Source organism: Polyodon spathula, chromosome 23, assembly GCF_017654505.1.
Source record: "Polyodon spathula isolate WHYD16114869_AA chromosome 23, ASM1765450v1, whole genome shotgun sequence".
In the NCBI taxonomy this organism is placed as follows: Eukaryota; Metazoa; Chordata; class Actinopteri; order Acipenseriformes; family Polyodontidae; genus Polyodon; species Polyodon spathula.
In genome coordinates this window covers 2,559,043-2,583,787 of record NC_054556.1, presented here as the reverse complement: position 1 = coordinate 2,583,787, position 24,745 = coordinate 2,559,043, and the positions used below count along the sequence as shown (strand labels likewise).

Sequence of the window (24,745 nt, the reverse complement as noted above, 5' to 3'; positions counted from 1 at the left end):
GGAGCATAAACCCTGGCATTGCAATGGTAGTCTTGTCTTTTTACCCTGCATACTGACGTGGCAGTTTCTTTTAAATCAGTTGTTTAAGTTTTCACAGTATTGTGTGTGGCTCATGGTATCCCATTTCTACTGAACCAGTTCCCCCTTACAGCACCTAGGTGTTGCATTTTTGCACTGACTTTGAGATATAACAGTATGAATACTAGTGAGGTACTGTATATCAATGGAAAAATCCAGCTTTTCAGTTCCAAACATTTTCAGTGCTTAATGTGAGGAAGCAGGACAGCTCAACTGAACAACGCAAAACAATCCCCCGGCACAATCGCTCAGGGGATGACATTAGCTTCTTTTACACAGTCATTTCAGCCTCCTGCTTACAGTCAGAGAGATCTTGACAGTGAGCCCATTTCAAAGAAACACTCCTCATAATATTAACAGTATGCAAACCGAGCATGCAAATTATCTAAAAGGCCAGAATGTGGGAAAGATGTGCATGTAGTGTCTGTGTACAGTAACGTAGCCTTGAGCATCAATGTGCATTTAAGAGTGTGACCCTAAATGTACTTTTTTTTGTTATTTTTTTTATAAATTGGTTTGCTCTTTCTTAGAATGGACCTTTTGCATAGCCATTTGGTGGACGATCATTATAATTGTTTGTGTAAAAGTTTGTTTACAAGTCTTCAAAACCCGGTGTAAGATGAGGATTTTTAAAAGCAGTTGACAGCAGTAGGCTACTGTGCCTCATGCCTGCATCGCAGAGTCTGGCAGCCGCCCAGGTAGGTCAAGCCTAACGGGGAGCTGTTTAAATCTGGCACACTGCAGGTTATATAACACGATTAGGGATGCAACATCCTTTTATGCTGCCTAATATAGCCCATGCCAGTTAACTGCTCCACTGTTTGCTGTACCTCATTTCTATTTGTTTATGTTCTGTTGTAGAGCTTCAGGGCAGGTGGAGTTTGCATGGTCTTTAGCTCCTTGCTGTTCTTAAAGGGGATAGAACCCTGGAGCTAAAGCCAGAAGGACCGTTCCTCCTTTCGCAATACTAGGCCGTGGTCATTTGCATAACAAAGGCGAATGCTGCTGTCCTGTTGGGCAGGATTAGGGAAATGTTACGAAATTCCATTTAGGTTTCTCTCTCAATACAGGCTTGGGCATTGGGGGTCAGTCATGTGCACAGTGAGATCCTTTACAAGGTCAAGGCTACTGTTCAGAGTGAGTAGGGAGACAGCTATTGTATTGATTACAATAGCACCTGTTGCTCAGATCCTTTAAAGTGCAAGACAAGTGTGAGATTGATCAAGTCTGCAGGAATTCTGCATTGTATTGAGTTCCTCAATGTGCAAGGATGCTACTGCAACTGTTGCCCCAAGATCAGGATTTAAGTGGGATTCCATTGTGTAACCTCAACATATTCAAGCTTGGTTAAGATGCATAAAACTATATCCATTCCTGTATGAAAACTCAAAGCTGTATTAATATAGTACCCTCCGTGAACCGGAATTGAGAGGAACGCAAAGCGTATATTATTAAAAAAATCGAAAGAACTGGAGTCTAATGTGATGGATGTTGTATGTGTCACTGTCTCGCTTTCAAGTGTTGTGCCTAGCCCCTAGAGCCATCTTGATTAATAAACCATGAATCTGAGGCACCGTCTCTATGCACTGTAAATTCCACAGAGATTCTGCTTGCATGTTTTTTTTTTGTTTGTTTGTTTTTTTTACATTGAGACTGAGCTGGAAGCATCTCCCAAGTGCAGCCCGTTTAGTGTCCTTTATAGTAGGGATGGAAATAAGACTCCTATTGCATAGCAGTTTCACCCATAATTCCAGGTTTTACTACGAGCTTGATTAGTCACAGTGTGTAAGTAACAAGTTTGTTTGGGTGTTTCATATTAAACTCAGGAGTGGATCAAACTGCTATGTAATGGTAGTCTTATTTCCATCCCTGGTGTGGTCTTGCCAGTACAGTATAGAGTTGTATCACTGTGTCAGTGGGGCTGTAGTAGAGATAGAAGGGGTGAACATTGCTGTTTAGGGAGGTTAAAATAAGAAGTAATGTTTGAGTGTGATTTTTAACCATGAGCCAAGACTGTACAATACACACGATATACATGATATAAGGTGTAAATTATGCTGTTTTGGTTTGTGAGTAAGGATTTGTTTGGTCAGTGCACATACATATTTAATGCTGTCTTTACATTTTATTATGCTAGATGTGCTGTTTCTAAAAACAGAACTGTCTTTCTTTCTCACTTTCTCAGTTTCCATCTAGCTTAATTTAAAATGTCTGAGATTTCTGCTTAAGAAACAGTGTTTACAAAAAGCAGAGTCGGTTCTAGAAGACCCAGGATGGAAAGGTAACTCTAAAAATGAGTTCCCAAATGCCAAAGTGAACAGGATTAGGATTGTTAACTGTAGTAGGATAACTTTAACTGTATGCTCACATTTCTGAATTTACTGACTCTTAGTCAGTAGTTTTGAGAGAAATTCATGTGAAACTAGATAAATAAATAATAAAAAAAGGAATCTGTTTTTTTTTTTAACAGAATTGTGCCTGCGGGTTTGTTCACTTTGGCAGGCGAGTATTGAAATGTAGCTGCACCATCAAGCGTTCCCAGCCCTTTCATTTCATCAGCAGTTTACATTGTTTCTAGTTCAGATGTTTCCTGAGCCAGGCTGAGACGGGACGATCTGCTTTTTAAACTGAAGGTGGTCCTGGGAAGGTAGCTGTTGCTTGTGAGCAACTTTTTTTTTTTGTATTTTCAATCTCTTTAATTTCCCTGCAGTGTGCTGTATAATGATCTGCAGGAACTCTGTGTGTGACTGCGATTCTGTGTGTGTTAAGCATATATAACTTGTAAGTAATAACTGCATTTGCTAGCTCTTGGGCTCAGATGCCTTCGCGCCCAGGGACCCCTTTCCTTTTCTTTCCCCCTTGGGCGATGAAAGCAAGCTTTTTCATCAGACATTCAGTCGGTCTGAAGTGAAAAGGTTAGAGCTCAGACTGAAAGCAGAATCAGATGCAGTTTAATAGCATTGGTGGTGTGTTGCAAAGCCTGCAGGTCAATGCTGGTCTGGTCTCTTAAAACATTGCGATATTTGTCCACCAGGTGACACTATGGAGGAAGTGTAATTAACTAAACGAATAAACCAAAAGGAGCAATAGGTAAACAAAAAATGGGTTTCAGCAACAGCGTCTTGAATTATCTGCCAATAAGAGGTGAGGAAAACAATTTTAAAACCTTGGTTAGGGCTCCTTTAACGGGAGGTCAGTTCCTAATAAAACTACCAGTTTTCCTTCTTCGTTGAGCAAAAGAAGGTCAGCCTCCAGAAGAATTTAAACTGCCACCAAATAGTGCTGTGTTTTGTTTAACCAGAAGCAGGCATTTATAGGAGTGCGTGTTGTGTTAATGTGTACGCCTGGTGGTGATCATCTTGTGCGCATGCTAATCTGCTTTAAAAATACAACTGCGACAGTATATTCAAAACTGGCAGCAAAATCAGATGGTAGAGATAAACTGGATCTTGTTACAGTAGGTAACACCATGATCTTGGCTCAAATAAGACAATCCTTGGGAGCTTACTCTAAGTAGGCTATTGTTTGACTAAAGCATAAACGGGTTCGCTGTCCTCTTGTCTCTCTTGCGTTGAGACCCTGGCCCTTAGCAGTCACTCCCACTCTCATCAGTTTTTCAGTGTGTCTCCTCCTGCTCTATCACAGCACAAACACACTCCATTCTTCAGTTCAGCTGATAGTGGACCCTACACCTGAATGACAGAGACTGCACACTCAAACCTCAGCTGTCTCACTGCACCTCCGTAAACACTAAAACAATCTTCTTAGCAGTCACACATGCAGTGCAGTGCCTATGCACACACGCACGCTCACAGAAACATGTTTATATTGCTGCCTGTGGGCTTGTCAGAGAAGATCTGGATCTCTGTGTGTGTTTTTAGTCTGGTACATTTCAGTGCTTTTTAAAAAAAAAAAATTATGATGTTCCCATATGGATAGAAAAACATGACCATAGAAACCTACATAAATAATAATAATAATAATAATGTTACAACAACTCAAAACAAAAACATTATTTATTGCTTCACAGTGAGTCAGAAAGTGGGGGTGGAATGGAATTTTCTTCCCTTATTGAAAAAAAAAAAAAAAAAAAAAAAGAATCTGGTTGCATAAGTTCCATTCTGCGAGGAATGCTGATGGCTGTGCGGGGAGAGGGGAGAGGGGAGAGGGGTTGGGAGAGGGCAGAGGGGTTGGAGGGGGGAGTGGGGCAGTTGCGTTTGGACAGGGTTGGCAGTTGAGGGGAGAGGGAGGTTAGGTTGCTGCTCTCAAGGATCTCTGATCTCTGGCACCTATTGTTATATAAGCACCCCCTGATTGGACGGGGAGGTTGGTGTCCCAGATTAGCTGGTCTGTTAGGGACTCAGGTTATATAATAAGTATGAAGAGCGCGATTTTAAAACAACCTTTATTAGCTGTAGTGTAACAAACTCACGCGTGTTTTATTAAACTCGGAGTAAAACTAGGAAGGGGTCAAATTGCTATGCAACGGGAGTCCATCCCTGTGGCACATTCAATAGAAATGTATTTATGTACTACTATATGGCTGCTGGAGATGGGTGTGTTGTGGTTTTAATGTTGTGTAGCCAACCATGCGTAGAAGATTGTAAGATAACATTTCCATTGCGCCTTTAGAAAGGCAGCCTGAAGGGACCACAGGAGACAGTCGTGCAACGAAACCCAGTGGGAGCCAGTCACATTGAAGTATGAAGCAGCCTTTACTATGCACCGTGTTACTGTATAAATCACATCTCCAAAATCAAGCCGTCACAGTGAAGCTGTAACAGCAGTGCTGTGTTTCCCTTGTCGCGCTGCAGGGTCAATGGCAGGTAATGCACAGTGAGCACTGCGGGGGGCCATGTCAGAAGAGGCGAGCTCAGGGAGCGATGCGGACCTGGACCTGGATCCCAACCTGGGTGGCGAGGAAGAGGAAGAGGAGGAGATGGAGGAGGACGACAACGATGGGGACGACGAAGAGGACGTGAATGACAAAAGTGGTGAGTAGTGTGTGTACCACTGCAATGGTTTAACCAAGTTCTTTTACGTAAATAAATATTTTACTTGCTACATAGGAATCACTTGTAAACACCAAATCACGTGGGGATATGTGTTTTGTCTGACTGTGTCTCGTGGCTTTATCTGTCTGCCTTTTGAAGCTGCCGTTCTGATCGCAGACTTGCAGTAGCAAATAATTCCCGACAGCTGTGAAGTTTGAAACAAACCCCTTCCCAATGCCTTGTCTATCAAAACAAATCGCTCTACCCTCAGCTCTTTTTTTTTTTTTTTAATAGAATTGTGCCTGCGGGTTTGTTCACTTTGGCAGGCGAGTATTGAAATGTAGCTGCACCATCAAGAGTTCCCAGCCCTTTCATTTCATCAGCAGTTTACATTGTTTCTAGTTCAGATGTTTCCTGAGCCAGGCTGAGACAAAACAATCTTCTTTTTAAAGTGGATGATAACGGCATTCGACTATTGGACACTGCTTAACAACATACATATATCATTGCAGTTAGTTTCGTCTTCAGGAGCATGAAGAAACTGCTCTGCTGTGGCTCAGCGGAGCATTGGGTCTCCATTCCAAGCTCAGATTGCTGTCTTGCATTCCAAGAAACAGTGGGAGGTGAAACAAAGCTCAAAGCCAGAGCTTGGAAATGCCAGCTGGTGATACAGAAACGGGGTCTTTAGTGGCTCCGGGCAAGCGGTCAGCCTTTCATTGTGCTCCAGAAGGGAGGTCAGTGTTATCAGTGGAGTCAGCGAGCAAGGAAAAGTGTGTGTGTATGTATTGCAACATCTATAAACAGCCGATTGCATTTTTACAGCCTGTAGCAATACAGTGTTCTAAAACATGTACTGCTATACTAAAGCATTTAAAAACTTTATTATTTTGTAACACAGCATTAAGCTTCCCATAGCCTCACACAAGCATATTCCAGGCAAGGACTTTTAGAAATTCAAGGACTTACATGTGTTCTTAATTTGATTGCTGCAAATGTTGTTCCGTTAATGGCTTTGTTTAAATCCAGCCATGTGCAATGCATTAAATTGCTCAGATAATGAGAAGCGGGTGCATATAAAATAGGATTGCAATAGTTCCTTTGTGTGTGCGCGGGGCTTGCATGCAAGTGGGAATGCTGATGGGGGTCAAACTTAATGCAAACAGCATCGTTCCCCATCCAATCAGTTGTGTTTTCTGGGCAGTGTGGAAGCCTGTGCTGGAAACAATCTCATCCCCATTGTGGTGTGTCATCGTCCTTCTCTCGTATAAGAGGAGATTCTGGGATCGGAGCCGTGTTGAATGCAGCTTAGGGCTATCATTAAGCAGGGCTGTGTAATTTCCCTACAGACATAAACTGCTGCAGAAGTGGGGTGGGGGGTGGGGGGGATGTTATGGGAACAGGGTAATAAACCCTCTTCATTTAGCGCTTGCTGTGGTGTCACATATTGAAGTGCTGGTGACATTGCGTCTGCTTTGCTGATATCAAACACACACACACATTATATAACGCGGTTATGAAAGGCAGGGCTTGCTGCAGAGTCCTGCACAGCTAGAGCTCACTGCTGAAGTCTCTTAGCTGGATAGTTTAGGGAGAGCAGAATGTTTTGGGTTTGTCATCTAGGTCTGGCATTGAAATGATTTAACTACAAACTCTGCCCTGTCCAGCCCTACTCCTCTGTGTTGTGGTTTTCAGCATGCTGCACTCCTGCGTATAGGGACTCCTTGATTTAGCTTGTAGTGTAGATAACCTCCCTGGAATGTATTTATAGAGGCCGAGGTAGCTGTGCAGCTTTAGATTCCCTTTGCAATTCCTACTCTCCCAGCCTTGTATATTCTTACCTGACTAACCCTGTTATATGCTGGATAGGTCTGTGAAATGAAAATCATTTGTGCCTTGCTTGTATTCTTTGTTTTATCATCTGGGCATGCGGTGGAAGCACAGTATTTTTTAGCCTTTCTGCTATTTTATTATATATTTTTATACAAGGGTGAGGATAAGTAGTAGACTGTTGTAAGCCTACAGTACATCAAATATTTATTTTGGATACCTTTGAATGAACAGTATGCCAGTTTACTGTAGATGGGTAATATACATTAGCGCTAGAAATATAATTTTCATGAAGTCTGTTTATTGTTTTGCATGTAGATCAGGGTCAATGTTACGTAAGGTTCCAATTTTATAATATTTTTAGAAGACAGCCCAGATTAGTTGTATTAATCCACATTTAATTACTGAAAGACGCACTCAATAATAAACATGTTCCAAATTACCTTTGATGAATCTGGCCCACACAAACGCATTTCAAGCAGTGCACTGTATATGTGGGCCTGTTTGAATGTCCGTCACAGCGCTAATCTCTGCTGTTAACACTGAGCTGAGCCTGCAGCAGTGTGAGGTGTATATCTGTCTCTCTGGTTTGAATGCTGTTTTGGAGGGGTTATGTAACTCCAAGCCGATCCCTCTCAGTAATAATGGATCAAGGAATCTGAGCCTGCCCGGTGTTCCATCGTCTTCCCTGGCTCTCAAGCCCCTGTTGCTTTTTACAGGATAAAGTCCAAATGAATGTTTCTGGGCAGCATGGAGAAAGTGATACATACTGTACTTTGGTATTTTTCTCTTTTTTTGGCCTCCAACAATATCAGGGCATTTTGTAATTTAAATGTGTCTTGTGTTTCTATGACGTGTTTAGTACCAATAGAACACTGAAGAGGTCACAGTTCATTTGAAGGGACCCCCTTAAGTCCTATTCTCTGGAACCTGTATAAAAGTTTGTCCTTGAGATAACTTTGCCAGGGAACTGTAATTCAGAAAATATCTGAAAATAACTGGATCTGCACAGTTTAAGCAGTCCTCTTAGCTCTGTTTTTCCTGATCAGTCAAACATGTACTGTTTGTAACCCCTTTGTGCATCTTTCATTGTCACTTGACTCACATTCAAACCCAGGCCTCCAGAGATGGGAATATTGCTGCTCCAGCCACCAAGCCCTTCATTGCACGCAACTATTAACCAATAACTAGAATAATAACTGTAATGTGTTACAATGCAGCAGTGGACCATCACTTAATAAAAAAAATTGTCACTACAAGCTTTAGGGTCGAGGGAAGTGCTGTAAATGATACATGACTGGAAGACGTGCGTGCTGATTGGTTAATGAACTGACTTATAATCCCTGTTCACCTTCCTAAAAATGACTCTTCACCCAGAAGCTGGAATTAATATCAATGTGCAAAATGAAGGCACAGCTTTCCCCATAAGTCTTCATTGACACATGATTACAATAATACCCTGCACATTTGGAGTTACAAGAATTATAACAAAGCCAACAATTCACCCATTTGGTGCCAGTATCACTTGATTTCACTTTTCCATGAATTCTATGCCTTTTGGTGCCTTGTACTGTAGACGAGATACGGTGCTGCAATGTTTGAATGAAGAATCTTTGTTGCAGTATATGTGTTTCATTTTCTGCACAATTAAATCTGGGTTGTTGTATTGAAAAGTGTGCTTTGAACCTGCTCACCTCTGTTACCTAAGACAGCCCTGCTGGAGGGAAGGGGGGGGGGGGGGGGGGGTGCTGTGAAAGGAGGGGGACCCGATGGGGCTCTGTGACTCCCGGCGCTGCAGTCTCTCTTCTGGAAACTCTTTTGTAATCTGATGCATTTGTTTTTGTGCCGATGACCTAAGTCTGTCAGCGTCTAATAGGCTCAAAGCCAAGCTGTGAGCCTATTAGTGGGCATCATGTGGGCATCAGTTAAAAGCAATACATTAGCAGTTCTGCGCTGCAGTAGAGTATTGTGCTCGCCGTAGAGGGTGTTCCACTCAATCAATTGCATGATTGCAGTTATTAGGAATCTTACTGTGTTTAATTTCCTGTCTGAACTTTAAAATTTAACACATTTTCAACATTTCAACTGTAGCTTATTAGGAGTCTTTGAGTAACCACTGGAGTTACTTTTTATGATAAATTACAAAAGTGTGTGTGTGTGTGTGTGTATATATATGCATATACACACACATTCATAAATGTTTCCATACCTTAATTACCTCTAAACATTTTTATGTTCATACTTTTAAATTCTAAACTCTAAATTCTAGACATGATATGACAGCACCCACTAAGATGCAAAGCTGACCCCATTCCTCCATAGTCTGCTGTTGCTCCCTGCCAGGTTTCATTGCTGTGGTTACATCTTTTTTGTATGTAATCAATGAGCTCTGGTGCTTTGGTATTCCAATGTTGGTGTGGTATTGTACATGTGTGTTTATGAAGATACTTGTTATGTAAGGGGTTAAGTCGCTGTTGCCTGTGCACTTCCCCCCTTGCAGGGCCCCGGCTGAGTATGAGTGGTTATGTAAGCTGTTTTGTTTGGTTCCTGGTCCCTGACACTAGCTGAAGAGATTTCAGTGAATGGAAACTTGAGTGTAGTGGCAGCAGCAAGCAAGCATGGGCTCTTTGCCTTGAGAGACGCTGAGAGATGCCCTGATTTTCCCTCCATCCTTCCTGCACTGTGATAGCGGTTCAGCCAACACGAGCTCACCGGTCAGCCAAATTACCCTCATTCCACCAGGACACACTGGACCCACAGCTAGCTGCCGGTGCCTTTCACCAGCCTGTAAGAACATGCTGCTGTTAGACGATTCACAGCCTTTTCCAGGTATACATTTACATTCTGTTTATCATCATGCATTCATTCTCACACTTGTATAATGCTTTACCTTGTCCACAATAGTGTATTGTAAATATACTAAAGGATCTGCTATGTTTTAAGTTCAATTTTGTATACAGTACAAGTGTGGCTTGTTTTTCAATTTTAAACAATAATTCAAGATTTAGGTAATGACTTTGTTGTGAATGTATATACTTGTATTTTCAAAACTTGATGATGTGTGGTAGGTACCTAATTACAAGAGAAAGTAGAAGAACTGCATTACCCTTTTCACAAATGTTAACTTGTTGTACTGTAGCACAGTACCGTTCATGCTTTTGTAACCCTGTAGTCACAGTACAGTGCATCAGTGTTGAAATGATGTCCTTTTCTTGTAGATGCAAAAATACCTTTCACTGTCTTGTATATAAGACCACTGTATGCCCTGGTATTCACTGGAATTAAGTTCCTGTGCAAAATCTCAGTGCACGCTATCTCTGTGATTCCAAAAGTTTTTTTTTGGCTTGATACAACCTGTTGTTGTTTTCTGATATTATGTAATGCATCGTATACTGGATATATGGTACTAAAGATCTGAATTCCCATGACGATGATGATGAGGATGATGATGGTGAGCAGCAGACTGGTTTACTGTAATATAGCTCATGTTGGAGTTCCACTACTTCTCATATCTAATAAAGAAGAAACACCTCGGCGTTATTGGTAAACCTTACCTGTATTTTAATTTCAAGTGTATTGTACTGTATCGTGACATGGAAAAATGTTTTACACAAGAGCCACAGGAGTCGCTGTACAGCTTGGACAGAAGTACAGGCTGTACTCCCAGGGTCGCTTTGTCCACAGTTACATTTGCATTTCTGGCACGGTGCGTAATGAATGCATGTTGTGTAATACCTTAAGCTTGGTCTTATGTAACAGATCAGTAAACATCTACTTTATGTCTCTTGGAGGCAATTATACTGACTGTTTACTACGGGAGAAACGGAGGGTCCCCTTATACTGGTTTCCAGGGGTGTTCAGCCTCATGCAGTCAACCCATTTAGCTGTACAGCACTTAAAGGAATCCTACTGTTCTGATTAGTTTCTTAAGATGTTGTATTTAGAATTGATTAATTTGAAAGGTAATCTTATCAATACAAGTGTACTGATATTTGTCTTTGTCAAATTAAAAATGTAAACTGCAGATTAGTTTAATTGCCACTGTGTTTAGTTTAGTTGGTACAGTACCCTGCAGTTGCATTAACCTCAGAGGCTAACCCTAAAATTTCATTTACGGTGTTTATGTGTTCTGGATTATACTAGGTGGCCCAGAAAAGCTGCAGATCACTAAACATGTCTTGTCAGGCTTGTTTATACTGTACAGACTTTTATATAGTTGGCAGGCCTCATTCAGTTTGCAAATACAATATCTATCATATAGGTCTGCTTATATTCGAGTACATGGTAGTCTATTCTAACAAAGCATTGGCATGAATAACGCTTGTGCTGTGAAGTGCTGTTATGTAAATGGTAAATGTATACTTGTTATGTAATCCGCACTCATTGAAGTGAGTTTAGACTGCCCATTATTCAATGGCTTCAGCAAGTAAGAGGCAGCAGTGAATTGAGCTCGGTTTTGTTTTGTTAGCTGCGACTTGTTCAGGCTACTTTTTAAATGGTCCTTTTTAATGATTTTACATCTGTTATTTCTGATCAGGAATTGGTGTACAGTGCAAGGTTTCAAACGCCTGATCTGAATGTCGCGCCTCACTGCTGCAGCCCACCTATAGCTCGTTCATTTATTGGTCTTTTTATGATACTGCACTGGTACATCTTACTGTAATTTAGTTGGACGCAATTGTGGCACACTTAGATTCTAACAGAAATAATAAATTCTAACAGAGACTTGAGAGAGCAATCCCAGGTGGGTTCACAGGGCATTGAGTGTTTCAGTTCTCTGGGTGTTTCAGCCAAGTAAGACAAGGACTTTTGATTATGCAATGATCAGTTACGTAAAACACTGCCGTCAGCTATACAGTGTAAGGATTTGTGGGAGTGGCGATCTGAATTATTCCCAGCAATGAAACTGCATATTACCTGTTCTGAAAGTAATTGTGCAGCATTTTATCTGTGTGACAGAACCCTGATTAGATCAGTATGCCTAGCAAAGTAATGCACGATAATCGAGGCACAGTTGTACCTTCCAGTCCATTGCAGTTCCAGACCCTGTTCCAACAGGCAGCAATTAAATAATCATTGGCCTGGTAGGAGCACGCTTCTGATCTGGGAGGGCGGCTGGTTGGAGACCACCAGGCCTGCAGTTTGTTCTTCGGGATGACCGCTCAGGCTTGCCAGAGAGACCCTCTGGTTCATTACCAGCTACTTTGATCACTGCTGCTTGCAGCCCTAATTGCAAATCATCGCTGTGCCAATGTATTTGCCCACACAGCACGTTTCAATAAGGGATCATGCCACTCCGAAGAATCAGCTGTGTCCAGTCTATCAAGTAGCCAGCCCATGGTGTGAGACTCTTGTTCCACTGAACGTGAATTACCCTCACAGTGCCAGTCAGCCATTCACGTAGCAGTGCGCGCACACAATGCCTGTGAAGATATAGGGGAAGAAGATGTTTAAATAATGTTTTGAGAACTCTATGGCTAAATTTTGTGTGTGGGAGGGCGGGGGCCTCTGTTGGCGGCCTTCTATCTGCTGTACTCAGAACTGCGGCCACGTTTCTATTAATAGGATTGGACTTGCTGTGGTTGTGCTGTGCTCCCCAATGCTAAGAGAATAAAGGACATAGAGCATGCAGTCCCCAGCCCCAGTTTAATTAGCAAGAGTTAAGAGAGTAAACAATAATAATAATAAAAAATATATATATAATAATTGTGGCAGTGCTGGTTTCATTTTCAGGAATAGTTATGCAAGGGTTCTTCGGAGTAGCGGAAAACTGTACGTAAATGGCAACTTAAAAGAAAAATGTTTGAAAGGGGATCTAAAAGCATACTTCTATGGATTTCAAATCGTATCAAAATGTTTGCTGCTTTCATCCCTGTTTGCACAGCTGATACTGCAGGGAAGGTCACAATTAACGTTGAGGGCAATGGGAGATCAGAAGAACCAGACACTTCCTTTTAACTGCTGCATATTCATGACTAGAGCCTTGTGACTGAATTCCTGGAACCCCAAACGTTTGAGGGGTGGCTGGAGCAGCTTAAGGCTCCTCCACATTCATGTCTGCACCTAGTAGTGCAGCTGTGTGGAAATAAGACTCCAGTTGCATAGTCGTTTGTGACATTTCAGGTTTTACTGTGAGCGTGTGAAATTGCGCTCACCTGGCAGTCCTGGGATGACCCGAGAAGCATTCAGAGATTCTTTCTTGATGCTAATTCTAATAAAACAGCTATTGTAGAAAATTATTACCGTGTACCAGGTTTATTTATTTAAAAAAAAAAAAAAAAAAAGTATTGTTATGATTAAAAAAAAGTCGGTGTTTTTAAATAAACTTCATAAACTATAACATGCTTGTTGTTTACCTTCAGAATGTAGAACACTGCCAGAGTAATGCTGCTAGGTGGGAGTGTTCTTCAGAGTTTGTTTGGGGGGCTGTCAATCTCAGGAAAGCTAAATGAAACATCTCACATCTTACACACACTTGGAAATGCAGTTTTCAGAGTGCGTGCTTTTTTATGGGCTTCTGTTACAGATGTGATTTTGGAAAATAACTACTGTAGTAAACATCCTTCATATTCAGAGTTTTGTTCTTTGCCTATTAATGTTTTTTAGTTTGGCTCTCAAACATATTTTACTACTTTTGACCAATGTGAGGGTAATGGTTTAATCATTGGATCTGACTGTTTATTGCACACACATAAACTCTTTCCTTTAGTCTTTTGTATTCTATACAACTATCCAATTAAGTATGAAATGTACTCCATCTGTATATGTGGCATTACTGTCGAGTGTCTGTCCAACTGGTTTCAGTGCATGCAAAGTGTTTCTGCCTGTGTTTGTGTAAGCCTCTCTTTCCCTCTCATTGCTGTAGACCAGCCTCAGACCTCCCCTTGCAGCACAGAGCAGGATCCGCAGAGCGATGGCACAGGCTGGCAGAGCACCACGCCAACTATCTCACAGCAGGGCGAGCTGCCCGTGCCCAGCAAGAGCACGCCCGCCCACAGCGCCAAAAAGAAGAAGAGGGCGGCGCAGAAACCGCCTCACATGAGGAGGAACATCAGGTACTAGCCACACACACATGCGCGAACTCGCACACACGCGCTCACCTGCACAGAATGAGGACCTGACGTTTAATTGAAAATAGCCTGTTGACTGACTTATTAGGATTTAGGGAAATTACCAGTAAACATAAAGCAGACAAACTAGTGTGCATTTTTAGAATTTACTGATGCGTGTTTTCACCCCCCACCCCCCGCTCTTTTGCAGAAAGCTCTTGCGGGAGCACCAACTTGAAGCGGTAACCAAAGCTGCCCAGCAAGAGGAGGCGGAGAGGCGGAAACGGCTGGACCAGCAGAGGAAAGACTACCCAGTGCCTGACTGTATACAAGGTTAGTGGCACTTCAGAGGAGTCTGAAGCAAGGGCTGTGGGCTAGAAACTGCTTTTCATGTGACTGGATTAAGTCCCCAACTTTAAAACTATCTTAAAGCTTGCAGCGGCCAGTTTAACGCGTCCGCATTCTGTTGTACTGATGTTGTCTTTCAGGGGAAGTAGTTCCGAGGACTGACGAGGTTTCCCAACGCACACCCCATGCCACCAAGCAGGATGTAATCTGCCTGGACAGCAGCAACAGCAGTGGGAGTGCCAGTGAGGATGACACCAAGAGAATGTTGCACAGCATTAGGGATGGTAAGAGTCTGTAAAACTGACACGAAACCTCAAATTGACCTGCAACTTGGGAGAACCCAAGTATCAAGACTTGCTTCCTGAGGGACTCTTGGTTTTGGACACATCTGGAGAATCCTGCTGCTACTGAGTTTCCAGAACAATCCTGATTTTAAAGTCTGAATTCCCCTGTTGTTCTGCAGTCTTGTCTTTTAAATACCAGTTGCATTATTTAGGGTAATTGTTAATAAGCACGGTGACATGTTGAATTGATTTGCCTTACCTTAGCAAAAAGTGATCTATGAAGGGTGGCTTTTAATGTTAGTTTACAGAATAAAACAACTCGACCACAGCTGACCCCTGTTATATTCCAGTCACCAGTTACTGAGCTCTTGACTATTAACCCATTTTATACATCTGGTCCTTAAAACAGTAATCCTGATTGTGTAACTGCCCATTAGATGTGATTGTATAACTGCCCTCTATGCTTTGCACTTCAAGTAGAACAAACTGGCAGTGGTTGTGTGACTTCCACCTGAAATGCCAGGCTCGCTGTGCAGTATATCTGACCTGTAACCTTTGATCCCCTGTGCAGATGTGATCGAGTTGAGCTCGGGGGACGAGGAGACCCTGCAGATCAGCAGCGAGTCGACCAATGAGGAGGAGGAGGAGGGGGGTGCGGGCGGCTCGGAGGAGAGCAGTGGGGCGCACATCAACGACGCACTCAACCGCCCTGACACCCAGGGCCGTGTCCTGGTCAACATCAACCACCCGTCGGGAGAGAAGGACCTCTACCTAGCCCCGCAGCTGGCACGGGCCGTCAAGCCACACCAGGTAACCAGTCAGCTCCCCGAAAGCCGAAAAACGTGGTTTCTCATGATACACCTCTTTCAAGTGAAGCAGTTTCGTCTGCCAGAAGAGGAACTGATATTGTACAATCCTTAGTGGCATAGACTAGGGCAGTAAATTATTTCAATGTTTGTTTTGTACAGCGTCCTCACAAAAGCTCAACAAGTGCAGTTTGTTTATCCAGTTCCAGGTGTCACTGAAGCAAAGACTAGTCCACCATCTAATTGTGAGGTGATTTGAGAAAACCTAATTAAATTCACTTTCGATCTACGCCAAGTTCAAACTCAAGGTTTCCAGAAACTATTCTCTAATGTTCACTTTGGCCGATCAAGAAGGTTCTGAATTACAGAATGTGTCTTCTCTCTCTCTCACTGTCCGTCCTTTACCAGATTGGTGGGATTCGTTTTCTCTATGATAACCTGGTGGAGTCTCTGGAGCGCTTTGAAACCAGCAGCGGATTCGGCTGCATCCTGGCGCACAGCATGGGCCTCGGCAAGACCCTGCAGGTCATCTCCTTCGTGGACGTCCTTCTGCGCCACACCGCTGCTCGGACCGTGCTCGCCATCGTGCCTGTGAGTCCTGCAGCCACCTTTATAGTACTGCCTTGAATAGGAGAAGAGTCCTTTTTAGCTATCTCACTTCAAAACAAAAACTGATCATGACATTTCGAAAGAAATTAATTACCAAAGGACTTTTTTTTTTAGTACATGTACAATTTACTGTTAGTGTGTCCTGAAGGAGCACTATAATTGATTTTAAAGAAGTTTGAAATGCTTCTCTTTGAGTCACTTTCACCAAGTAGATTAGTGTATTACAGCAAATGCATAGATCATTTCAAATAATGATTGTTAATGTTTTTTGTTACTAGAGCGACCGTGAACTTGTGCCATGGGAACACTTCTTTTTCAGGTCTGTTTTGAAAGCATGTGTTTATCGCTTTCTAATCCCAGGTCAACACGCTGCAGAACTGGCTAGCTGAATTCAACATGTGGCTGCCAGCCCAAGAGGCCCTTCCTCAGGACTATAACCCAGAGGAGATCCTGCCCCGCACTTGCAAAGTCCACATCCTCAACGACGAACACAAGTAAGGCAAATTACAGTGCAGCTAAACCCCACAGCAGTCGAGTGGCCCTTTCAAAATCATCCAGTATCTTGCACATTGAAGTTTCCTACTTGTGGCACCTCCTGAGAGGAAAAGCATCTTGTTGATGTTGCTGCATATTGCTATGAATAAGGCAGCATTTGACTTGAACTCAAGTACATGTTTTGTTCTTTTTTTAGACATTCATAACAAAGGGGAATTGCTCTTAATGCTGTTGGGATGACAGGGGTGTTCCTCCCTGCAATGTTGAATGTGCCTGACAGCTTGTAAGGATGAAACAGGAAGTTTCTGTTGTAGTTATTTGTGCTTGCGCTGTGTCCAGTGCTGAAGTCTCATTAGAAACTCTCCTCCTTTGACAGGACAACAGCAGCTCGAGCGAAGGTGATCAGTGATTGGTCAACGGGTGGTGGCGTGCTGTTGATGGGCTATGAGATGTACCGGCTGCTCTCGCTCAAGAAGAGCTTTGTCACGGGGAGGAAGAAGAAACCCAAGAAGCCCGCGGGTCCAGTCATCATTGACCTAGATGAAGAGGACAGGCAGCAGGAACTGCTGAAAGGTAAGAGACTGAAGTGAGAGCTGAGCTCGGCTCTGTGTCCTCTCGCAGAAAATCAAATATGCCTCTTTTTATCTCTCATGTTAATTACAAAAAATGACATGTTGATATAACACAGTGGTCAGGAACCTTGGGTAAGTGGAGCTCTCCAAGCAAACGACTTTAAGCAAAGTGAGGTTATTACTAATCTGTGGATCTGTGAAACTAGCTCAGAGAGTTAGAGGGAGAATTGTACTATTTCAGGGATGGAAATAAGACTCCTGTTGTATAGAAGTTTCTGTCATTCCAGGTTTAACAACAAGCTTAATTAGCCAGAGTGTATTGGTAACAAGCCTGTCTTACTAAACTAGTAAAACCAGGAATTGCAAAAACTGCTATGCAATGGAAGTCTTCTTTCCATACCTGTCTCTTATGCTGTTATATAAGGCATACACGGATCTATTGTGCCGTGCTTCATTGTGTCCCACCTGTTTCAATCAGGGATGGAAAAGGCTCTGTCGAGGCCGGGCCCAGACGTGGTGATCTGTGATGAGGGGCACCGCATTAAGAACTGCCACGCCAGCACCTCGCAGGCCCTGAAGAGCATCCACACTCGGCGCAGGGTGGTGCTGACGGGCTACCCGCTGCAGAACAACCTCATCGAGTACTGGTGCATGGTGGACTTCGTGCGGCCCGACTTCCTGGGCACAAGGCAGGAGTTCAGCAACATGTTCGAGAGGCCCATCCTCAACGGGCAGTGTATGGACAGCACGCCCCAGGACAGGAGGCTCATGAGGTACCGCAGCCACGTGCTGCACAGCTTGCTGGAGGGGTTCGTGCAGAGGTGAGCCTGAGCCACGCTGAAGCGGCTTTTCAATGCTACCCAGTGCCGACATTTTCATTTATAACAGTGTACAATATTAAATGTTTGCTGGCAAGAAATATTCGTTGTTTTTTGCTTTTATTAAAAAAATGTGCAAAATATACATGCCATGAAGTTAGCATAATTACTCACTTCAGTTTATGTGCAGTATATGTATAGTTTACATGCAGAACCATTTGTTGCTGTAAATATGTCCACAGTGAGACATCTGTAAAATTAAGTTGTCGCAGATGTTTCCTGTTTTACAGTATCTGCCTCTCTTTATGACCAGAAAAGGCTTGTGCATTATTTGTTTGGATTGACTTGGTATGCATTAATAGTGTTAATGGCTGGAATTTCATGCGTATGCGTACCAGTTTGATTGTGAATGTCGTGGTATTTTTTTTTTTTTTTTTTTTTTTTGCAGACGGGGTCACGACGTGCTGCAAAACCACCTCCCATCCAAGGAGGAGCACGTGATCATGGTGCGTCTGTCCCCGATCCAGAGGGCCCTCTACACAGAGTTCATGGACCGCTTCCGAGAGGCGGGCAACAGTGGCTGGCTGGGGCTGAACCCTCTAAAAGCATTCTGTGTCTGCTGCAAGGTACGTCTCCTTGAGCAGTGCAACAAAGAATATTCATTTTTTTATGGTCCCGCAGCTTGAACACTGAAAACGGTAATTGATTGACAATAAATAGAACTCGCATAAATTCACAAGTAGAGCCCAGTTCAATACCCAGGAACCCAACTCAGCCCTCTAACGATGCCTGCACTCTTACCCCTGCAGATTTGGAACCACCCGGACATTCTGTACGAGGTCCTGCAGAAGCAGAATCTGGCCAATGAGCAGGACCTTGACCTGGATGACATCACCACGTCTAACAACCGCTGCCATCCCCAAGGGATAAAGCCCAAACCGGAGCCCAGCGCTGCAGCCGGGACAGATGCTTCCAACAGCAAGTACAACCTGGGGGCGATCAGCCTGGGCGCCATGCAGGAGAAGGCTAACCAGGTCCTGACCTACGAATGGGTATGCAGTCCGAGATCAGGACCAGTCAGAGCCATGCCTTTCGGGAGTCTGCTCAAATTAGTGACCTTACCATGCTTCTGCTGTCTGTTACAGGCGAAAGACATCATGACGGACTACCAGACGGGATTGCTGGAGAACTCGGCCAAAATGGTCCTGCTGTTTCACCTTATAAAGGAGAGTGTCAGCCAGGGAGATAAAGTCCTTGTCTTCAGGTAAGGGTGAAGCAAGAGTACGCCAGGACCCTACACAGCCCTGCCCCAATAGGATTAGGGTTCCTTCCCAAGAACTGTAATATCACTACTCTGTATGTCAATTAAAAAAAAAAAAAAAAAAAAAGGTCTACACATTTAGTTACACACAACCTTTAATCCCAGTTGCTTTTTAACGTGTAGCTATTTTGTTCTTGTCTTTTTTTCAACTCCACAGCCAAAGTCTCTCTACCTTGTCTGTGATTGAGGCGTTTCTGGCTAAGAGGCCCATGCCAGACTCACTGGGGACGGAAGGGCAGGGCTGCAACTGGGTGCGAAATGTCAACTACTATAGTAAGTGCAGAGCAGCTCTCCTATAACGTGTAGCCTGTATATTGCATTTGCTTGCAAAGGACTAGGCGGATAGTCAGTGACACGGATTTTACGTCTAGCGGCCCCTAAAGTGGAAACCTTGATTCTGCAAACAAACTCACTGGGCAACATGTACAGTTCTCATGTAACTCATGCATGCTGCAGCTAGCTTCCTGTTATCAGTAAACACGCAGGAATGGGAATCCAGTATCTATCTCCAGATTGTTTTGCTTTGCTGTATAACAGTGCCACCTGTTGTACATTTATGGACATTTTCCGCAGTTACCCGATCTGTTCCGTTTTTTGCTTTTCTTGTCCGCCCTTGCGTTGTTCGCAAATGCTTTAAGTCCTTTTGATAGTACTGTATGTGAGGAGAAGGGAGGTGAGCTTTTTTATTTTATTTTATTCAGCCACTATGAATCATTAGTTTTATAAATGAAGTCACTGGCCAGAGAAAGTCTGTATAATGGTGTTGCTCTTCAAATTTTAGCATTCTGCTGTCCTTCTGTTGTCTCTAATCATACGGTTTGATATTATTTCCACAGGGTTGGATGGCAGCACCTCGACTTCAGAAAGGGAGCGGTTGATAAACCAGTTCAATGACCCGCAGAATGACAAAGCTTGGCTCTTCCTGCTGTCCACACGGTAAGTCTCCACAAATCCTCAAACCACGGGAACAATAGAAACTAGACTCTGTTTTAGTTAGGTCTTCAGATCTCTTGACGATTGATTGTGCCTCACCAGGGCGGGGTGCCTTGGCGTGAACTTGGTGGGCGCTAATCGGGTGGTGGTGTTCGACGCCTCCTGGAACCCGTGTCACGATGCCCAGGCCGTGTGCCGGGTCTACCGGTACGGGCAGAAGAAGCCCTGCCACATCTACCGTCTAGTGTCTGACTACACCCTGGAGAAGAAGATCTACGACCGGCAGATATCCAAGCAGGGCATGTCAGGTATCCAAACAGCGATTCAGATAAATACTTTCTTTTTTTTTTTTGGAGAATCTCACACTGGAGTGTGGAGAAAAGAACCCACCCAGGAGGACACAGCTTAGCGTCTTTGCAGTTGGTACAAACTCAAGACCTCCTGATTTTTAGATTTTAAAATCTAATACCCATAATTGTAAATTCATCCACTTAGCAGCCTTGATTTTGTGCCATTGTCACTGGAACCTGTCTCGGTCCTAAAAGGCACTTGAATTACTGAAACAATTACAAATGAATATGCAACCAGTTTAATGTGATCCCCCCCCTCCTCCACACAGACAGAGTGGTGGATGACCTGAACCCTGTGATGAACTTCACCCGACGGGAGGTGGAGTCCCTGCTGCACTTTGTGGAGGAGGAGCCGGCCTCAGCCAAGGTCCACCTGGAACCCAGCGAGCACCTGGAGAGGATCCTGCATGGAGCCTACACCCTGTACCCCCACTTAATCACCAAGGTAAAGAGGGGCGCCCCTCCCAGGTATATCCTGACAATGGGTAGTGGCGCCACCCATCTCCCATCTCCTGTATCATCTGCATTTTTAAACTTGCGCTATTTAAGAAAGAACACACCAGCGATGCATGTGCTGTCATAAGCTGAAGACACCGTAGTGGTTTTAAGGTTGTTGCCCAGGCAATATTGGTTTTTATATACTATGGCCAGTGATTGATTTCCTTCCCCTCCCTCACAGCAACCCTTCCAGCACGAGTCTCTGCTGGTGGATCGCAAGGAGCAGAAGCTCACCAAGGCAGAGAAGAAGGCAGCAAAGAAAAGCTACGAGGATGAAAAGCGGGCGAGTGTGCCCTACACCCGCCCGTCCTACGCCCACTACTACCCAGCCAGTGACCAGAGTCTCACCAACATCCCTGCATTCAGCCAGAGAAACTGGTAGGTGCTTTTCAAATGAGTGCTTGTGATTTGTGAGGGCACACTCGCACTGGCTGCAGTTAGCCACTGTGGTATCCGGCCTTAGTATTTACATAGTAGTAAGTGTAAAATGTGGAGAAATGTATTTCATATTCTGTATTCTTCACGACTGTACACATGCAGTCTTCTACTCAAATACATGTTGTAGTCATTTATAAAAAGGGGCCAAGGGCTTCTTGTGTTAATAAGTATGTTCATGTTTTTAAACATTTCCATGTCTAATCCTACAAATCCTACAAAAGAAACGTTTCGTAACTGGAACTGACGGCTTGCCTTCTCTCCAGGCGGCCCCCTCCTCGGCTGGATGAGAAGCCAGTAGCCAGTGTCCGGCCGGTCCAGTCCACTCCCATTCCCATGATGCCTCGGCAGGTTCCCATGGGGGCGAGCTCCTCCATCGCCGGGACCAGCTCAGCGCTCAACTTCCCCGTCAACTTCCTGCAGCAAGCCGGTGTGCTTGTGCAGAAGATCGTCACCACCACAGGTAGAGGCAGGAGCAGCAGCTTGAGGGGCTGGAGCATTGCTGAAACCCTGAAATATTCCAGGGTTTACTGTGAGATCAGGAAGGCACACCACTGCTCTTTTGTAGTAAACCTGGAATGCCTCTCATTCTCATTGAAATAATGCTCCCACTGCATAGCAGTTTGAACCTTTCCATTGTTTTTTTTTTTTGCTATGAACTCATTCGATCTGTGATTTATTTTGGAACCCCTTATTTTGAAAGCACAGAAATGATAGCTGAGGCACATGTAACATTTATTCATTTGCAATTTTACCATGGTGGTTTTTAGAATAATCCCATTTAAATCTGTGTTAGATATTGTTATTCCAGGAACTAACAGCTCAACTGATGTTCAAGCTCGGATTAGTGCTGGAGAGAGTATCCATGTTATCAGAGGAACAAAAGGTAAATATAAAATGAGACAATTCCCTTTAGTAGGGTTCTTAAGTTAACTGTAATATACACTGTAATGGGCTTACTGCAGTATCAGCACACCAGTACCTACATGCAAGAGACTGAAAAACAAATTATTTATAAATACAATGACCCAGTGCACCTAAAGCATGGAATAGCCTCATGCAGCAATTATGCACATTTTATACTTCACTTTCTTTCATTGGTTAGTTGTAGTCTTTAAAATACAGCTGCCATAGTATCACTGCCAGAGATCTTTTGGCTCTGCTTATATTTTATTTTTCTATTTTGGAGTAAGCAGACATTTAAAAAAACACCACTGCCTAGTGCCTAATTGCGTTGTGTGTTGTAGGTTTGAAAATGGATCTCAAAGCCTTGGTGTGCACTCCGCATATGTTTTTCTTTTCCCTCCTACAGGGACCTACATCCGCACGAGCGATGGAAGGATCTTTGCTGTTCGAGCAGCAAGAAAGTCCAGGCAGGGGCAGGAAAATAGCGACACCTCATCCGGTGAGGAGGGGGTTGTATGTTACTGTGAACTACATCCTCGGAGAGAAAACAGAAAGGAAGGTCCAATGTCAAGGGGAAGAAAACAATCGTGCTTATATGCTTTCCATTATTGTAGCCCAGCTTGTTTATTTGAATATGTACAGTACATAGCAGGGATGGAAATAAGACTCCCGTTGCATAGAAGTTTGATCCATGCCTGGTTTTATTATGAGTTTACTAAGACACACCTGAGCTTGTTACCTATAAACTGTGACTAATCAAGCTTGTAGTAAAACCTGGAATTGGTCAAACTGCAATGAAATAGGAGTCTTGTTTCCATCCCAATATAGTATATACCCAATCTTCTACTAGGCATGTCAAAAGGGAGATGAGTAAATATGGATGTTCACCTTATTCCAGATGTTTTGCTTCAGTCTGATTGATTAATTATGTGTTTAGCACCAAATATGGTTGTAATCTGCTGTAACACCTACATTCAGATAGACAAGTGCTGTTGCCTGCTCTGCCTGTCATTTATAAACAAGTGTCGCTTCTTCCTCAGGGTCTCAAAGGCCAGCTTTGGAATCCACCAGCAATGGGAGCAACGGCTCAGCGTCTCCTGACTCAAAGAGGAAGCGTCTGACCCCAGACAGCCTGACCCGGCCTCTGTCTCCAGACAGCCCAGAGATCATCAGCGAGCTGCAGCAGTATGCAGCTCTGGCGGCTGTGCGAGAGACCGGAGACAAGCCTGCGTTGACCACAGAGACGCAGGGAGGCAGCAGCGGCAGCAGCAGTGCACAGGGGGTCTCCGCAGAACAGCTGCTGATGATGCATGGCTTGAAACCAGGGCCCAGCCTAAGCACACCCGCTTCCAGCCAGCCAGCAGAAAGCAGCAGCAGCGGAAGGAATAGCAGGGGCGAGGGAGGTGGAGCGGAAGCCCTGGACCTGCAGGGCAGCAAGCGCAAGTGGTCCAGCCCTGCGTGCGACGAGCAGTCGGTAAGCAAGCAGCAGCAGACGAGCAAAAGGACTTCAGTGCCTCGGCAGGGCTACCCGCTCACTGGGGGTTACAACCTTCCACCCATGGGCCTGAACCCTGCACTCACCAACCCCTTTCTAGCCCAGATGGGACACCCCATGTACATGGGCCCAGGGTCCCCCTACTTCCAAGCCCACGGGCAGATGGGGGACCCCCGGTTGATGTTTGCGGACCCCTTCAGCCTCGGGGGGGCGAGCGCCCCCAGCTCATCGTCCTCCTCCGCTGCTGCCTCGGCCTCCATGTCCCCCTTTATGCTCAGCCCCAGCCTGGGCGGGATGCTCCCGGGCTTCCCACTCCCCTACGGCCAGTCCCTCATGCCGGAGCCCAGGATGTATGCGCCTTACCCGTCTAGCCACCTGCTGCCAGGCGGCCTTCCAGCCACTCCGGGACCGGCCGGGTCAGGCTACCTGCCTGGCTTCCCTCCCCAGACGGACCCTCAGATTCTCTCGGAGAGTGACAGCAGCTGTTCAGACGACGATGTGATCGAGGTGATGGGACAGTGACACGTGAGGAAGGAGGGGAGAGCATTCTTGTGTGTGCTTTTTTTTTTTTTTTTTTTTTTAAAAACAGAACTATGCCTTATGCCCCCCGTCCCCCCCGTCTGCCCACCATCACAAACCCCCTCTAACCTACACATAACAAAAGGGATCAGGATTATCAAGCCAGACTAAGCTGATTTGTGGAGGATCTGCTTTCTATCGAACCCTGGCGAGAGATATCCATTGCGGAATTGATAGGGGAGGGGTGGAGGTGGGTGCAGAGACTCTAGTTGTCAGGCAGCATGGGCAGATTGCCGAATACAAATCCTAATGCTGTATGTAACACTATGTAAGAGAAAAATAAAGAGAGAACAGATCTTTTAAACTGTGGAATTGTAGAATTTGATGCTTCCGGATCAGGTCCTGTGC

The 24,745-nt window shown here is 44.3% G+C and overlaps 1 protein-coding gene across 3 annotated transcripts in view; it reads left to right on the top strand.

The window, feature by feature from the left end:
• Positions 1-24,396, top strand: part of LOC121297838 (helicase ARIP4-like) — a 26,838-nt gene extending 2,442 nt beyond the window's left edge. The window contains exons 2-22 of one of the 3 annotated variants that reach the window (XM_041224366.1): positions 4,893-5,072; positions 13,765-13,954; positions 14,160-14,281; positions 14,437-14,580; positions 15,152-15,390; positions 15,795-15,977; positions 16,356-16,489; positions 16,867-17,063; positions 17,541-17,883; positions 18,329-18,506; positions 18,690-18,932; positions 19,026-19,144; positions 19,359-19,474; positions 20,038-20,137; positions 20,237-20,442; positions 20,754-20,929; positions 21,164-21,360; positions 21,684-21,880; positions 22,229-22,303; positions 22,730-22,822; positions 23,364-24,396. In XM_041224366.1, the coding sequence (XP_041080300.1) occupies positions 4,934-5,072; positions 13,765-13,954; positions 14,160-14,281; positions 14,437-14,580; positions 15,152-15,390; positions 15,795-15,977; positions 16,356-16,489; positions 16,867-17,063; positions 17,541-17,883; positions 18,329-18,506; positions 18,690-18,932; positions 19,026-19,144; positions 19,359-19,474; positions 20,038-20,137; positions 20,237-20,442; positions 20,754-20,929; positions 21,164-21,360; positions 21,684-21,880; positions 22,229-22,303; positions 22,730-22,822; positions 23,364-24,340 (4,368 nt within the window). In that variant the 5' untranslated portion in view covers positions 4,893-4,933 and the 3' untranslated portion in view covers positions 24,341-24,396. Of the gene's footprint in view, positions 1-4,892; positions 5,073-9,454; positions 9,729-13,764; positions 13,955-14,159; positions 14,282-14,436; positions 14,581-15,151; positions 15,391-15,794; positions 15,978-16,355; positions 16,490-16,866; positions 17,064-17,540; positions 17,884-18,328; positions 18,507-18,689; positions 18,933-19,025; positions 19,145-19,358; positions 19,475-20,037; positions 20,138-20,236; positions 20,443-20,753; positions 20,930-21,163; positions 21,361-21,683; positions 21,881-22,213; positions 22,304-22,729; positions 22,823-23,363 lie in introns of those variants that run through there. The other 2 variants (XM_041224364.1, XM_041224367.1) reach the window with 2 other exon arrangements.
• Positions 24,397-24,745: the final 349 nt, after the last annotated feature.